Raw genomic sequence first — 17,781 nt, forward strand, 5'->3', positions numbered from 1 at the left:
ACCAACTACTCCTAGCGATTTCGCAACTTCGCGCCCCCTTGCATTTTGGCGGTGAATAACATCACGCACGCCTATTACTCCCCGCTCAACGATAAATTACAACTGTCTGCGAAAAGCTAACTGCGAAAGCCTTGTCGCAAGAGCATGCAGAGGCCCTAACAATGGTCTTGAATTTCCTCCATTTGTACACAATCTGTCTGACTGTGGATTGGTGGAGTCCAAACTCTTTAGAGATGGTTTTGTAACCTTTTCCAGCCTGATGAGCATCAACAACGCTTTTTCTGAGGTCCTCAGAAATCTCCTTTGTTCATGCCATGATACACTTCCACAAACATGTGTTGTGAAGATCAGACTTTGATAGATCCCTGTTCTTTAAATAAAACAGGGTGCCCACTCACACCTGATTGTCATCCCATTGATTGAAAACACCTGACTCTAATTTCACCTTCAAATTGACTGCTAATCCTAGAGGTTCACATACTTTTGCCACTCACAGATATGTAATATTGGATCATTTTCCTCAATAAATAAATGACCAAGTATAATATTTGTGTCTCATTTGTTTAACTGGGTTCTCTTTATCTACTCTTAGGACTTGTGTGAAAATCTGATGATGTTTTGGGTCATATTTATGCAGAAATATAGAAAATTCTAAAGGGTTCACAAACTTTCAATTCCACACAGTTGTGATTTTCAACTGTGTGGAATTAAATCCTTAAAAACACGTCCCACAGTTTGTTAAATTTTCCCTCAGGAACCATTAGCAGGATTAGCTTCAGTAGACAGAACATCGCCATGGCAACCCCGCCAACCTGGCCTGCCACTGTTCGTACGAGTTGACGTAACGGTATTCACGACCGGCTTTACGGAAGGCCAGATCCGCCGTCGTTGTGGCAACCTGGCCAGCTTGGCCGCTCGCGCAATACAACAACCTCTCAGGCTGCTAGCAAAATGTTGACCGGACTGGACTTTATCCTCGACAACTTTGAAATAAATTGCCATTTAATACAGCATATTCGTTTTGTTTAGTTTTTATTTTATTTTTAAAACAAGCAGAAGGTTTATTCTTTGACTCGGCGGTAAGGAAAAACCCGCTAATAACTGTATTTTCTGCTAGCGTGTTTCACTCAGTTTGGCTAAGCTAACTAGGAAAACTAGCCAGGTTCATTTAGCAGCAGCTGAGGAGATGTGGATTAAAAGCTGAGGAGAAAAAGTGAGGAAACTTGTTAAAAAAAAAACCCCAAACAAGCCTATTATACTACTAACGAGATAGAGGAATAGTTTCTCTTCTCCACATGCAGCCAGTTTATTTATAAATAGCGAAAATGAGGTTACTGTAGAAAAAAAAATCAGACTGCTATGATAATTCGTGTATTAAATTATAACCAAATACCTAGTGTTTGGTTTATATATATATATATATATATATATATATATATATACTACCGTTCAAAAGTTTGGGGTCACCCAGGCAATTTAGTGTTTTCCATGAAAAGTCATACTTTTATTTCCCGCCATAAGTTGTAAAATGAATAGAAAATCTAGTCAAGATATTTTTCTGGCCATTTTGAGCATTTAATCGACCCCACAAATGTGATGCTCCAGAAACTCAATCTGCTGAAAGGAAGGTCAGTTTTATAGCTTCTCTAAAGAGCTCAACTGTTTTCAGCTGTGCTAACATGATTGTACAAGGGTTTTCTAATCATCCATTAGCCTTCTGAGGCAATGAGCAAACACATTGTACCATTAGAACACTGGAGTGAGAGTTGCTGGAAATGGGCCTCTATACACCTATGGAGATATTGCACCAAAAACCAGACATTTGCAGCTAGAATAGTCATTTACCACATTAGCAATGTATAGAGTGGATTTCTGATTAGTTTAAAGTGATCTTCATTGAAAAGAACAGTGCTTTTCTTTCACAAATAAGGACATTTCAAAGTGATCCCAAACTTTTGAACTGTAGTGTACCTGTAGGTGCCATTTTCTCTCACTAACTGTGTGTGTGTGTAAAGCAGAAGCATGGCTCCAATGCTGGATGACCCCCGGAAACTGTTCCTCCTCACCACAGTGGGAAATTATTTCAGCATGAAGCCCTCACCTACCCTCGCCACCTGCATGCAGATTAACAACTTCCTGGACGATGCAAATGAGTTCCTGTTAGCTGCAAGTGTGGATGGGGACGAGATCCACTTCTCCAACAGGGTGAGGGAGATGGTGGAGAACATTACAGACATGAGAAGACGGAAAAAGTAGGAGATCGAGACATGTATAAACTGATAAATAGACAGAGACAGACATCTCATCTCATTATCTCTAGCTGCTTTATCCTGTTCTACAGGGTCGCAGGCAAGCTGGAGCCTATCCCAGCTGACTACGGGCGAAAGGCGGGGTACACCCTGGACAAGTCGCCAGGTCATCACAGGGCTGACACATAGACACAGACAACCATTCACACTCACATTCACACCTACGGTCAATTTAGAGTCACCAGTTAACCTAACCTGCATGTCTTTGGACTGTGGGGGAAACCGGAGCACCCGGAGGAAACCCACGCGGACACGGGGAGAACATGCAAACTCCACACAGAAAGGCCCTCGCCGGCCACGGGGCTCGAACCCGGACCTTCTTGCTGTGAGGCGACAGCGCTAACCACTACACCACTGTGCCGCCCCTGCGAATAGCATAAAATATAAATAAAAGATCAATACTAAAACACGTATTAAAAAAATACACACATATTCAAAAGATATTGCACATTCCCAGTCAATATTGCACATCCTCATTGTATTGTACATATACTGGTTAATGACAGTGTTGTACAGTATTATCATTATTACAGGGTGTCCATGTTCAGTGCTGTGTTGGAGATGAATAGACTGACGGGTATAACTGGGCTTTGATGGAGAGATAGATAAACAGATATAGATTGACCGACGGACAGACATGTACATGGATTGACTGATTTTTTTGTCAGATAGATAGATAACTGGATAGATGGACAGAATGAAAATCAGCCAGACATACAGTATAATTGGGAATACAGTATAATTTAGGGACAAGTTTGAGGAGTCAGATAATGTATACAGCTTTGAAATCTGCATCATCTGACTTTTCCTAACGAAGAATTTGAACAAGCCACACCTCAATAAGCTAATTAAGGTCTGGAACCTTGGTAAAAGTTACCTGAGAACTCAAATGTATTGGGGTGCCCAAACTTTTGCATGGTGTTCCTTTTCTTTTTTCACTCTTCAATTGTACAAAACAAAAATAATACACAAATCTTGCAGAAAACGCTGAAAAGAAATGTGTCGTCTTTACCTTTATGCCTTTTGGTGATCGGTTCATCTTCTGCTCACTTAACTATTCACAGTAACAGACATTTTAAATAAGGGTGCCCAAACTTTTGCATGCCACTTTATATATAGATAGATATAGATAGAGACACAGATAGTTAGACGGCTAGACAGACAGATAAATATATAGATGGATTGACTGATTTTTTTTGATTGATAGACAGATAAATAAATATGCAAGCAGATAAAAAGAGACATAGACAGCCAGATATATAGTCGGCATAGATAGATCGATAGAGAGAGAGAGAGAGACAGGCTGAAAGGCAGCCAAACATATATTTAAGTTATTCCACGAAATTGAGTCGTACATGAGCTGATAGCCGACGAGGCGCGTAGCACCGAGTTGGCTATAATCCATGTACGACGAGATTGAGTGGAATAACTGTTTTATTCTATCCACATTCACTGCATTTTTGAGAAACAGAGCATTTTTATTTTTTGCAAATGCGATAAATAAAAATTTTGTACAAAACATCCGACAAAATCAATTCTGCTTAAGCCTAGGTCACAACCGGCCGTACGTGCTCCTATGGCCGGTCTACGTGCAAAAAACGCAAGAAACGCACGGAGGGCGCGCGTGTGACGTGCTGATTTTCAAGCCGCAGACCGGCCGCAGAGGTTCTTTGTCATGTCAAACAAACTCTACGGGCGCTTACGTTTTTTTCAGGTTGCAAGACAAACTTACGGCCAACGCGCGTCTTTCTCCACGAACAAAAAAACCTCAGCGATTTGGGAAATGCCAAAAATCGCACGGCCAAAAAATCGTACGTCCGGTTGTGACCTAGGCTTTAGAATGTAAACAAACCGGCAAAATGACAGGAGCAATTTGTGAAAAATGCTATTATAATAATTCTTGAAATAAAATATAGATACGTTCTTACCATCAAATACTTTTATTGCATATTTTGTTGCTTTTTTTTTGTATTTTTTGGGGTTTTCTTCTTTTTGGTTTTTTGGCGATTGGCAAGCCAATTTAAAGGTGCATTATCGCCACTGACTGGGCTGGGGGGGGGGCTATATTCTTTTCACTATTTCTGTTTCCTTTTGTTTTGTTTTCAAGTAGAGTTTTTATTTAGTTCTCGGTCGATTCAGGAGCACGCGCCGCCATTTTGCTTTTTTCTACTCACAGTATATGAGTTGATAGCCTAGTAGTAGAGTAGCCAATCAGAGCGGTACGATTGCTCATATCCAGTGAATGTGGATGGAATAATTGGAGATAGATAGATAGATAGATAGATAGATAGATAGATAGATAGATAGATAGATAGATGCACAGGTAGTGAGATTGATTGACTGATTTGGTGGCAGATAGATAGACAGATAAATCGACAGAGAGATAGAGCAGCTGATTTAGATATGGAGATGGATGGGCAGAAATAGAATCGAATGAAACATTGGTTGATATAGATTTATTTAACAGTCCATACAAACTCAGACTAAATGAAAATGACCTGAGAAACCTGTGTGTGTGTGCACAGATGGACAGTGGGCAGTGTGAGACGCGATTGCTGGTGTTCTTTAAGCTGCGTCCATGTGTGATTACGGAGGAGAACATCAGCAACATGGTGTTAGTTTCCTCCATGTTGGAATCTCCCATCAGCACCCTGTACCAGACCATTAGGACAGTGTTTAATCCTGCATTACATCAGGTACACACACACACACAAATAAATAAATCCAGAACGCCATTTCTGTCACATTATCATTTACTAGAGCTGCTGTAGGTTTCATTTTTTAATTGCAGCACCTGTATAAGTTAGTGTGTTTCTTGTAAATTAGATTCAGATAATTTGGGGTGTGTCATATGCATATGATATGTAAATGAGGGTGGGTTATTGCATCCACACCGCTCATTCACCTGATGTTCGAAGCAATGTTGTTGTTGATGTTTTGATGTTGCACAGCATTTTCAGGAAATTAGTGTGTGTGTGTGTGTGTGTGTGCTCAGGATGAGAAATGGAGTCAGGCCTTTGATCCTCGGCTGCAGTCTTTGCTCAGTGAGCTGGAGGCCGGTCTGGGGTCTGTGCTTCGACACACACATCCAAAGAATTCTGGGAAAAAGACTCTTTCAGAGGAGGATGTTCTTGGTGAGTGTGTGAGAGAAATAACACAACACACTTTGAGGTTTGTGGCCCGTGTCTGTTGCTGATTGTGTGTGTAGGGATGGTGACTCCATGTGATGAGTTTCAGTACTGGGCTGAAGTGAGTCGCTCAGCAGAGAGGAGCAGTGCGAGAGAGAGAGCCAAGCACTTTTCTCAGCTGTTCAAACCCATAGAGAAGGTATATACACACACACACACACACACACACAATGTAAAAGCTTTTTACCTTCAATTAATATTACGCTTACACTACCATTCAAAAGTTTGGGGTCACCCAGACAATTTAGTGTTTTCCATGAAAAGTCACACTTTTATTTCCCACCATAAGTTGTAAAATGAATTGAAAATCTAGTCGAGACATTTTTCTGGCCATTTTGAGCATTTAATCGAGCCCACAAATGTGATGCTCCAGAAACTCAATCTGCTCAAAGGAAGGTCAGTTTTATAGCTTCTCTAAAGAGCTCAACTGTTTTCAGCTGTGCTAACATGATTGTACAAGGGTTTTCTAATCCTCCATTAGCCTTCTGAGGCAATGAGCAAACACATTGTACCGTTAGAACACTGGAGTGAGAGTTGCTGGAAATGGGCCTCTATACACCTATGGAGATATTGCACCAAAAACCAGACATTTGCAGCTAGAATAGTCATTTACCACATTAGCAATGTATAGAGTGCATTTCTGATTAGTTTAAAGTGATCTTCATTGAAAAGAACAGTGCTTTTCTTTCAAAAATAAGGACATTTCAGAGTGACCCCAAACTTTTGAACGGTAGTGTATATCAAATGAGTCCAATAATAGTGCGTAATTCTCTGCATCAAGTGATTTTCTACTTGTTCTTTCTTTAGAACAGTGGGCTGTTCTATTATAGGGAAGTAACCCATGCCATAGTGATGTCCTACCCCCCCGTAGCGTTAAGGAATGCCCATGAAACAAGTTAGTTCCTGTTATTGACTTGCACAGTGTCAGCTATAAACAGTTGTACTTTCATCACCCTCTAAAAATCGCTGACTGTCATGTTCCCCAGAAACGTGAAAATGCAACGTCGTGGAAAATGCAGCGTTGTGTCAGAAAACTGTCACAAAACGCTGATACTGGAGACTCCTTCCATACACGTTAAATACACAAACGTCTCCTGACAGAAAGCTTCACCATATCAGTACGCCTTCTTTGGTGTAAATAGATTATGTGGCACATCCACCGTACCAATCCCTGTGTACACTACCGTTCAAAAGTTTGGGGTCACCCAGACAATTTAGTGTTTTCCATGAAAAGTCACACTTTTATTTACCGCCATAAGTTGTAAAATGAATAGAAAATCTAGTCAAGACATTTTTCTGGCCATTTTGAGCATTTAATCGACCCCACAAATGTGATGCTCCAGAAACTCAATCTGCTCAAAGGAAGGCCAGTTTTATAGCTTCTCTAAAGAGCTCAACTGTTTTCAGCTGTGCTAACATGATTGTACAAGGGTTTTCTAATCATCCATTAGCCTTCTGAGGCAATGAGCAAACACATTGTACCATTAGAACACTGGAGTGAGAGTTGCTGGAAATGGGCCTCTATACACCTATGGAGATATTGCACCAAAAACCAGACATTTGCAGCTAGAATAGTCATTTACCACATTAGCAATGTATAGAGTGGATTTCTGATTAGTTTAAAGTGATCTTCATTGAAAAGAACAGTGCTTTTCTTTCAAAAATAAGGACATTTCAAAGTGACCCCAAACTTTTGAACGGTAGTGTATGTGCTGTTGCCATAGAAATGTTAATGTATGAGAAGAAGCATGTTAATTTAAACCTGTTTGATATAGATAGATAGACAGATAGATATATTGTATTAAGCATCAAGAGACCACTGTTAACACAAATAACGATATTATGCATATTTTGTGTGTGTGTGCAGGAGTACAGTACTCTGGACAGTGCGAGTCTGACAGAGGTGTTGGAGCTGATTGAACACACTCGAGATGTGTTAGATGATGTGTGGAAGCAGGTGGAACATACATCCTACTCTGAAACACGCATGCGCAGACTCATGGATGTGACAGGTTTGTACGTGATTAGGTCTAAGTGTGTGTATCTGGGTCAGTGTGTGAACGAGTGTGTATCTCTGAAGGTGTTGTTGTGGATGAGTGTCCTTCTGTGTGTGTGTGTGCGTGTGTGTGTGTGTGTGTGTAGGCTTCTCTCTGGCTCGGTTCGTGCAGAAGAAGCTGTGTGTGCTGCGTCTGTGGGAGGAGCCATACTCCAGCATGAGAGAGAGTCTCAAAATGGGCGTGGCTGTGTGTGAGCAATGGGCGGCGGCATGCGAACACCTGAGCAGTCAGGTGTGGAAACGCTACTCACCTCACCCATGGAGTGGAGATAAGCACCGCCCACTCGGCCTGCACGACCTCACACACCGACTGCGGGAGGTGAGACATCGGACCTGTCAATCATCCATGATGTCATTGTCTTTTTCAAAAATGTTATGAATAGGGCTGTCGAAGTTAACGCGATAATAACGCATTAACGCGATCTCAATTTATCGCGATTTAAAAAAATAGTGCCGTTAACGCAAATTCTAATTTGGCCCTGCGAGTCACCCGTAGTTCATGTTGAGGCTTGTCACGCGCTGCTTCAATCAGACCCTCCAGGATTTCACGATGTTGCGATTTGCAACTTCAACCAATCCCTGCGAATTCAGGGCGGTGCTGCAATTATATCCAATCACCACAACTTTCCCGCAAATTTGACCAATCGTTGGCGTCGTCTTGAGGTGACGTCGACAAACTACCTTCCGCCTTACTTCCGTGTATACGTTCAAGAGAAGCAGCATGTGCGCAGTGTTGCCAGATTGGGCGGTTTTAAGTGCATTTTGGCGGGTTTTGAACATATTTTGGGATGGAAAACGTCAGCAGTATCCGGCAACACTGCATGTGTGAGTCAGTGTTTATGTAGGCTTAAATTCTGTTACTGAAAGTGTGTTATGTTTACAGTGAAGGACTGTGTGCACTTTACATTATTTTTTTACTTAATACAAGAAATTAATGGATGCCAACATTTTTGCCAAAATGGTATTTTATTTTCCATTGTTTAGGCAGCTTCAGCATCATACTGTGAGATTCTGTTCAAATTGTTTTTTTTCTTCTATGAAGCCTGAGCCATTTATTTTATTAGTTTATAATTATTGTTTAATTTAGTCTTCAGGAGAGACTGCCTGCACACAGCACTAGTATTAATAGTTCTTTTTCTTACATGAAAGCTGAGGCATTTATATTATATTTTAAGGGAACTTCATGTTGTGCTGTGAGGTTCTCTGCACTTTAACTTTTGAACCAACAGGTGCATTTGGATAAGTAAAGCCTATTTTTCTGCATTTTTGTAGTCCTGGTAATCTTTTATATTGGTAAAGTTGTTTATAGGACCATTTCTCAGTGTCTTTGTTTTTTTAATCAATAGTTTTTCAGTAATAACTTAATATTTAATGTATCACTCAATTTTAATCACAAAAAGAGAAAATCGCAACAATTTCTCGCAACTTTCACTTCCTCCCGCAATGTAATCGCAACAAAAAAACTAAAAAACACCGCAACTTTCATCGCAATTTTTTGGAAAACCCCCTGCACCGTCAGACATTTTAGCCCACAACAATCACAAAAAAGGCCCGCGGAATCCTGGGGGGACTGATCAGTAAGTGTGAGTGATGGAGAAAGGTCTGTTAAATGGGAAGTTTCATTTCAAAAGTTTCATTTCAAAAGAAGAGTGTGATTGAGTTGGTTTTGGTATGCACTTTGCAGTTCTAAAATACTTTTGTAAAGTGAGATGTCAGTATGCTGTAGCACTGTGATATGACCTAAATGTCTTTATTGAAGTCCAACTGCAATTTATTTTTGTTTGCACGGTACTGTGAAGTTCTATAGGCTGTGACTGAACATAACTCCAGCACAACTGAAGTTTTATTTCATTTTTATTTTCTTTTGTCACACATGTCTGAACTGAGACACAGTAGTATGTGACTCCACGTTTTATATTTGAGACTACAGCTCCCTAATCCATCACACAATCCAATTTTGTGTTTTGTATGTTCAGCACTGCCTAGTATGTGAGTGAATAAACTCCCTTACCATTTTCTGTTGTCCCAGCAGTTTTTAACAAGTACTTTTAGCATAAAATGTGTTCACCATTTTAATTGTAACATTTCACTTTAAAAGCCTTATTCATTTACACAGATCTTAAAAAATGCGATTAATCGCGATTAACTATATGAAATTCTGAGATTAATCGCGATTAAATTTTTTAATCGTTTGACAGCCCTAGTTATGAAATGATTGTGTGTGTGTGTGTGTGTGTGTGTGTGTGTATAGGTGCTGCAGGTGCGTACAGTGCAAGAGAAGCTTCAGCGGTTGGTGTTTGGAGCGCAGCAGCAACAGATTTCTGCCTCCATAGTGTTTGAGCCTTTCACTGGGCTCAACCCTGTACTGTACAACCCTTACACTGAGGTACACACACATATGTACAAACACAGTCATTCACTAGGACTAAGAAACGTATGGTAGTCCTGTGCACATGTCAGATTGTGTGTTCGTGTGTGTGTGTGTGTGCGTGCACATAGCCTTTATGGAGAGCTGCTGTGTCTCAGTTTGAGAGATTGATCGCCCCGGCTGAACAGGAAGTAGCAGGACGACTGAAGACTTTCATCAGAGATGTGCAGGACAGCCCACAGCAGGTACACACACAAAGTGTAGATTGTATCGTCAGAGCAAGTGTTGCAAGTTAAAGTAACACACACATGAATGGAAATATCACACAATGGTAGAATTAAAAGTGTGTGTGTGTGTTTTCAGTTGCTGCTCGTGTTCCAGAAGCACAAAGAGCTCATTAAACGTTCGACAGTGAGCAAAGAGCTCCAGCCAGAGAGAGAGACACTGCTCACACGATTACTCGACTACTGCAGAGGTATAAACACACTCAGTATGTGTACAAACATACACACAAAGCACGGATATAGAAAAGCTAGTATAATAAACCTAATATCCTATGAGTAGGACATCTCATTCACACTTGAGCTCATTACACACTCATTTGTAAATCACACTGCCGATCTACAGTGGGATCGTAAATCTACACCTCTATTTATTAGGGCTGTAATGATTGGATGATTTGGATCAACACATCGATTTAAAAGGCAACGATTAAAAATGAATCAAGACCACAATCATAAATATATTATTATAATTCATTATAAATAAATTATTGATAAAATACAGCTGATAGCTGGTGCAGAGAAAGTAATTCATATTTAAAGGTGTCAGTAATCAGCTTTGGACCAAAAAAAGCCCCAAATGATGTCATGACAGTCCTTGCTAATGCTAACTCTAACTGAACCACCATAACTGTTGGGGGCGGAGCTTTGGCTACATGGGTGAAAATGGGGAGCCATCCCATCCCATCTCATCTCATTATCTGTAGCCGCTTTATCCTTCTACAGGGTCGCAGGCAAGCTGGAGCCTATCCCAGCTGACTACGGGCGAAAGGCGGGGTACACCCTGGACAAGTCGCCAGGTCATCACAGGGCTGACACATAGACACAGACAACCATTCACACTCACATTCACACCTACGGTCAATTTAGGTGGTGTTTACATTAGACCGTATCTGTCTCGTTTTCGTCGCGGATGCACTGTCCGTTCACATTAAAACGCCGGGAAACGACTCCACAGGCGGAACAACTTGAATCCGCCAGGGCCCACGTATTCAATCCATTACGTATCTGATCCGGTGCTGTGTAAACATTGAGAAACGAGGATACGCTGTGCTGAGCTCTAGCTGACGTCATCATTGGACAACGTCACTGTGACATCCACCTTCCTGATTCGCTGGCGTTGGTCATGCCACGTTGGTCATGTGACGCGACTGCTGAAAAACGGCGCGGACTTTCACTTCCTGCTATTTGTCCCGAATCACTGCTCGTGCGCTTCACTCGCGCGCTCTGTGAGCTGCGCAGGGCCGGAGTGCGCACCCTCCAGAGGGCACTCGCTGTTCAGGGCGGAGTGATTTGGAGCGCAGGATGCCTGCGGAGCCGAGCGTATCCGTGTATTGGCGTTGCTGTGTGCACGCGAATCGTTTTAAAAACGTTGATCTGATGATCCGCTGATACGGTCTAATGTAAACACCACCTTAGAGTCACCAGTTAACCTAACCTGCATGTCTTGGACTGTGGGGGAAACCGGAGCACCCGGAGGAAACCCACGCGGACACGGGGAGAACATGCAAACTCCGCACAGAAAGGCCCTCGCCGGCCACGAAGCTCGAACCCGGACCTTCTTGCTGTGAGGCGACAGCGCTAACCGCTACACCACCGTACCGCCCCGGAGCCATTCCAATGAGTGTAAAAAAAAAAAGTTTCAAATCTTATTCAGTTTCTCTCATTTAACTGTTAGAGATCTTTTATACAAAATCTTTCCTAATGCACCTTTAAACTGATGTGGAAATATACTAGAAAGGTGATACATTTAAAAACACTCCTTCTCTCCAACCCTAGATTTTGAACAAAGCTCATCACATATCCATCGGAGGCCTCGAAATCAAATCCCACCTGTTGTCGCAGATTCAGTGGTGCTGTCGAACGTCAAATCTCCGTGTGAATAGTTGAAACCTGAGGTTTAATTAAAATCATATGACACACTCTCATTATTTGTCGCAGGGCTGCGTGCTGATTTTGAAGGCCGATGCCACGGTGTTCCAGGAGAGAAAACCGGGCCTTTGGCAGGCAGGAACCTTCCTGAGGTCGTTAACAACATAGTGTGGGTCAGACAGTTGCTCATGAAGGTAAATTACACCCCATCCCCCCTACACAGACACGCACACAGAGTGTGTTCTTCTCTCACACACTGAGAGAGAATCACTTCCCATAATAAACCCGCTGAGTTAGACTGAGTCACACATACAGGTGCAGTCAGGCTGTTGTTGAGTGAAACACTGGAGACAGGCGGACTGTTCAGGTCTTAACTTAGCAACAACTAAAAACGTTGTTACTGTATCCGAGATTAATTCATATAATTATTAAGTGTGTGTTTACCTCCATAGACAGGGAGGGAACATGGATTAGGGGTGGAAGATAGAGCTCAGGGAGGGACAGGTGAGGAGAGAGACGAGAGGTGGCAGTGAGAGGAAAGTGCTCGACCAGAAGTCCCGGAGAGTGACATGCTCTCACCAATCCCGTAAGCTTTGCAATCATGAAACAACAATAATTTAAAAAAAAAACATGTATGTACAACAGTGGTCTGCATTTTTTTTTTTCAGTAGTACTCTTACTACTGGCTTGTGGGTGATGTAGTCCGTGGCGGCCATGTCTGTAGGCTGTGATGCACTCTGGGAACTGGACTCTGGCGCTGACATGACATTTATTGTACATGTTTAAAGATCTGATGACACAAACATGACTCTATGCAATTTCTTAAATAAACTATACAACATGGCAAACGTTAGATTTCTGTTATAATTACATGAAAAGAAGCTGTTGTTACGCGAATATCCAACTTTTAATTGCACAGCGCAAGAAAACTGGGTCCGTGGCTTGCGGCCATGCTGTGACGTCAGCGGAAGAACACGCTGCGGTTCACTGGCTGTTCTACTCAATGGAAATGGCGCATGAAAACGCCGGTGAACTCTCTAGTGCTAGCTCTTCAACAACCAAATACTGGTACTTTAAGCAGTGATCATGATGGCATGATTTTATCTGATTTTAAATAAATGAGATTGAAAATAATGTGAATGTTCACAACCAGTACATACAAACTCTGCAGCTTCTGATTCAGCAGCTGCGTCATACTCCGCAAAAACATCAGCAAGAACCTACAATATAAATGGAAATGCAATACACTAAGCTCAAATGACTTTTGGAAAGTATAATTTCTAAATTTTTTCTACATATTCTTGAAGTCGGTCATCGGGGTACTTGCTACCGTTCCCTAACAACGCATGGCAAAGGGTAAAGTGTACAGTAGTGTTGCTACGAGTACTTGCTAAAGCCTCCGGTGGAAGATCCTCGATGTGCTGATAAGACATACAGTTCTATATAACACACAAGTGTCACGATAATCACAAAACAGATGCAAATTGTTAAAATACCTAATTTTTAAGCAATCATGTGTTGATCTCTTCCGAATAGAATCTATGATAGCCTACCCTCTTTACCCTTTGCCTCTCGTCGCTAGGCGGCAGTTACATGAAAGCCGCAAGCTTTCACAAGCAAATACATGACTGATATCACGCCGACTTTATGATTACATTTATGATTATCATGAATGTGTACTCTATGATGTGTACTCTATGAGCGCTCTGGAGCGAGTGACTTCCAAGATGGCCGCGCAGACCGCATAGTTACTATTTTTAGCATCATGTCGGAGCACTCTATAGCTCTGCGTACCTTTATCTTATGTCGTTTCTCAACACATGTTCTGACAGGAGGACTGTCTTTGGAGGAGTCGCCTTGTCCCAGGCGACTGCTGGATCCGGCATAGGTACTAGTAGACCCCCTCCGGAATACTGTAGGCACTGCTGATGGTAGCAGCACACGTTTGTGCTGAACTGAACACCCAAGAGATTCCTTTAAGCTGGGAAGGGTGTCAAAACAATCCAAATCGAAGTGTTCAGAGCACAGGACGGATGTTGGTGAGGGCTCCCACTTGTCACGAGTGCGCCTGACTTGCTTCACCCACTTCGCATGCAGCTCGGGATCTCTGGGAAACTTGAATAAACTTACCCCATCCTTGTGGGTTTTGGAGCAAAAACCGGCAACACAACGCGAAGGCATAATAACTATATATATATAATAATGTATAATAAAAATACTAATAATGACAAACTGAACACCTGCCGCATCAACAACAAACTGGTAAGTTAGGAGGAAGGTTCTTTCGCTGACGTCATATAGCTCCTCCTCCTCTTTCGTCTCCTGGGTGCTGCAGCCCCGTCAAATTTGCCCAAATAGCCACGTTTATCATCATAACTTGTAAAATAGGCGCCTTCGTGAATTAATATATGGATCATCGGGAATTACTTTTTATGTTATAAAACATCGCCAAAGATGTCAAAAACGTGTCATCAGCCCTTTAAGTAATGAGCCTAATATTCGAACTGAATTGAGAGGGAATTTATTTTACAGTGTAAAACGTTTGAGATGCTCTGCATTAATCTGTGTTTTCTTAATTTCTACACTTCATCTTAAATAAATAACAATAGAAGGACCATCACGTAATCACTGTTTATCATAGCCGGTGTTGTAGCCGAGTCACGAAACTTCGAGTCAGAGTCCAGTCCAAGTCATTAAAAAAATTTCAAGTCGAGTCCACTATTGATCCGAGAACAAGACTCCGACCGCACCGTTTGACGCTGGCTGTTTCAGCGCCATTAAAGGGGAACTGAAGTCATTTTTAAACTTGCTTTATTTCTTAATTAACGTGTTATTCAATTATGTTTTCGGTTTTATTAACCTTATATCGTGACTCGTATTGGCATATTATATTACACTTATCAGCCTTTTCGGTTTTTAGCCATGTTGAATGTAGTTCGTTTGGTCCACGGCAGGCGTCGCTTATCCGCGCGATCTTCACGAGACTTGTGCGAGACTTCAAACGTGAAGTGTCAGCGCCGCCATTTTGAAAACTGTTTACACAGCGGCCAGATCGCCGTATCATTCCAATTTAGATTAATTTCGAGATTTGCCAGCTTCATCAGTGATGGAGATTATTCCATACGACTTCGAACCAACGTGGAGCAGAGAAGAATTGGAAAGACAACAGGATAAGGACGAGTCCGTCACGCTGGTATTTACGGCATTTCTGTCGCGCAATTAAAACGTGCCAGATCAGGCGGCTGGTGGGTTTTCAAAATAATAAATACATGCATGCATTTTTGTGATAAATCCATATTATACTGAGCGCATTTCCCACATGATCCTCACTAAGGTTTCGGACAGCACTACAAAATGGCGTCCCCTCTATATAATGCCCTATATAGTGAGTAGGGAGCAATTTCGGACACGGAAAACTTCCGGCTTGATTATGTCAGCATTTGAAAGAGGGCGCGCGCGTCTTTTGTCACCGTTGGCAGATGTTTGTCACTTTGATTTCCGCTGTACGTTTTACTTCCGTCCTACGATGTCTCGCACAGGTCTCAACGAATCTCGTTTACGGCCATCGCTTTGACATATGGACTGATATATTACACAGCATATTTCAAACACTCACAACTTGCTATAGCAGCGACAAAATAGCTGTCAGAAATGCTTTACTGTATTTAATAAAATGAGAGAATTTTGATAATAAAAAAATTTGCCTTCAGCTCTCCATTAACATTAGTTTGTTCCTGAACATGACGAATGAACAGGTGAATGTGCTTCTCTTTATCAGGGAGTGTGAAGTATTCTGTCAGAGATGGCTGGGAGACGGATGTAAGTGCAGAAGGTGTGTTTATTAATACAAGTGAAGACGGTAAACAATCCAGAACGGCAGGCAAAATCATAAAACAGTGAAACAGGCGACAGGTCAAGCGAGGCACAAACAGGCTATCGTAGACTCGGCAGAATCAAAGACGAGAAACAGGAAATCAGGGATCAGGAAACCAAACAAGGAGATAAGGCTCGGTAACGTGTCAGCAACGCAACTCAATACTTCGCAAAGTAAGTGTGTTTTCACAGTTTTAATATCAGCGCACTGTAATCTTGTGCAGGTGCGAGTCGTTTATGGCGTCCGTGCGAGAGTCTGCTTGGCGTGTGTGCTGTCTGGAGTGCGCTCGAGAGTCTACCTGATGCACGCGCCAAGGTGTGCAGGTGTGACCATAGACATATAAACATAGACACCGCATTGAGCTGGTGGCCCCGTTGCTGGGATACGTCAGAGTGTCTGCCATATCGGATGTGGAAAATCTTCCCCGTAAACCAATGCAAGTAAATGGACTGAACTTCATAAAGCCCCTTTCTACAATAATATTTAAAGGGGTACCAAATATAATATACAGTGGGGCAAAAAAGTATTTAGTCAGTCACCAATTGTGCAAGTTCTCCCACTTAAAAAGATGAGAGAGGCCTGTAATTTTCATCATAGGTATACCTCAACTATGAGAGACAGAATGAGAAAAAAAAAATCCAGAAAATCACATTGTCTGATTTTTAAAGAATTTATTTGCAAATTATGGTGGAAAATAAGTATTTGGTCAATAACAAAAGTTCATCTCAATACTTTATATACCCTTTGTTGGCAATGACAGAGGTCAAACGTTTTCTGTAAGTCTTCACAAGGTTTTCACACACTGTTGCTGGTATTCTGGCCCATTCCTCCATGCAGATCTCCTCTAGAGCAGTGATGTTTTGGGGCTGTTGCTGGGCAACATGGACTTTCAGCTCCCTTCAAAGATTTTCTATGGGGTTGAGATCTGGAGACTGGCTAGGCCACTCCAGGACCTTGAAATGCTTCTTACGAAGCCACTCCTTCGTTGCCTGGGCGGTGTGTTTGGGATCATTGTCATGCTGAAAGACCCAGCCACGTTTCATCTTCAATGCCCTTGCTGATGGAAGGAGGTTTTCACTCAAAATCTCACGATACATGGCCCCATTCATTCTTTCCTTTACACGGATCAGTCGTCCTGGTCCCTTTGCAGAAAAACAGCCCCAAAGCATGATGTTTCCACCCCCATGCTTCACAGTAGGTATGGTGTTCTTTGGATGCAACTCAGCATTCTTTCTCCTCCAAACACGACAAGTTGAGTTTTTACCACAAAGTTCTATTTTGGTTTCATCTGACCATATGACATTCTCCCAATCCTCTTCTGGATCATCCAAATGCTCTCTAGCAAACTTCAAACGGGCCTGGACATGTACTGGCTTAAGCAGGGGGACACGTCTGGCACTGCAGGATTTGAGTCCCTGGCGGCGTAGTGTGTTACTGATGGTAGCCTTTGTTACTTTGGTCCCAGCTCTCTGCAGGTCATTCACTAGGTCCCCCTGTGTGGTTCTGGGATTTTTGCTCACCATTCTTGTGATCATTTTGACCCCACGGGGTGAGATCTTGCGTGGAGCCCCAGATCGAGGGAAATTATCAGTGGTCTTGTATGTCTTCCATTTTTTAATAATTGCTCCCACAGTAGATTTCTTCACACCAAGCTGCTTACCTATTGCAGATTCAGCCCTCCCAGCCTGGTGCAGGTCTACAATTTTGTTTCTGGTGTCCTTTGACAGCTCTTTGGTCTTGGCCGTAGTGGAGTTTGGTGTGTGACTGTTTGAGGTTGTGGACAGGTGTCTTTTATACTGATAACGAGTTCAAACAGGTGCCATTAATACAGGT

At 42.1% G+C, this 17,781-nt stretch overlaps 1 protein-coding gene across 5 annotated transcripts in view; it reads left to right on the forward strand.

The window, feature by feature from the left end:
- The first annotated feature begins 901 nt into the window (after positions 1–901).
- dync2h1 (dynein cytoplasmic 2 heavy chain 1) overlaps positions 902–17,781 on the forward strand; it is a 153,835-nt gene continuing 136,955 nt past the window's right edge. For 3 of the 5 annotated variants that reach the window (XM_060943313.1, XM_060943317.1, XM_060943316.1), the window contains exons 1-11: positions 902–1,079; positions 2,019–2,205; positions 4,835–5,005; positions 5,305–5,443; positions 5,518–5,636; positions 7,365–7,509; positions 7,640–7,872; positions 9,805–9,939; positions 10,053–10,166; positions 10,285–10,396; positions 12,144–12,268. In XM_060943313.1, the coding sequence (XP_060799296.1) occupies positions 2,023–2,205; positions 4,835–5,005; positions 5,305–5,443; positions 5,518–5,636; positions 7,365–7,509; positions 7,640–7,872; positions 9,805–9,939; positions 10,053–10,166; positions 10,285–10,396; positions 12,144–12,268 (1,476 nt within the window). In that variant the 5' untranslated portion in view covers positions 902–1,079; positions 2,019–2,022. The other 2 variants (XM_060943314.1, XM_060943315.1) reach the window with 2 other exon arrangements.

This window comes from Neoarius graeffei, chromosome 16 (genome assembly GCF_027579695.1).
Source record: "Neoarius graeffei isolate fNeoGra1 chromosome 16, fNeoGra1.pri, whole genome shotgun sequence".
In the NCBI taxonomy this organism is placed as follows: Eukaryota; Metazoa; Chordata; class Actinopteri; order Siluriformes; family Ariidae; genus Neoarius; species Neoarius graeffei.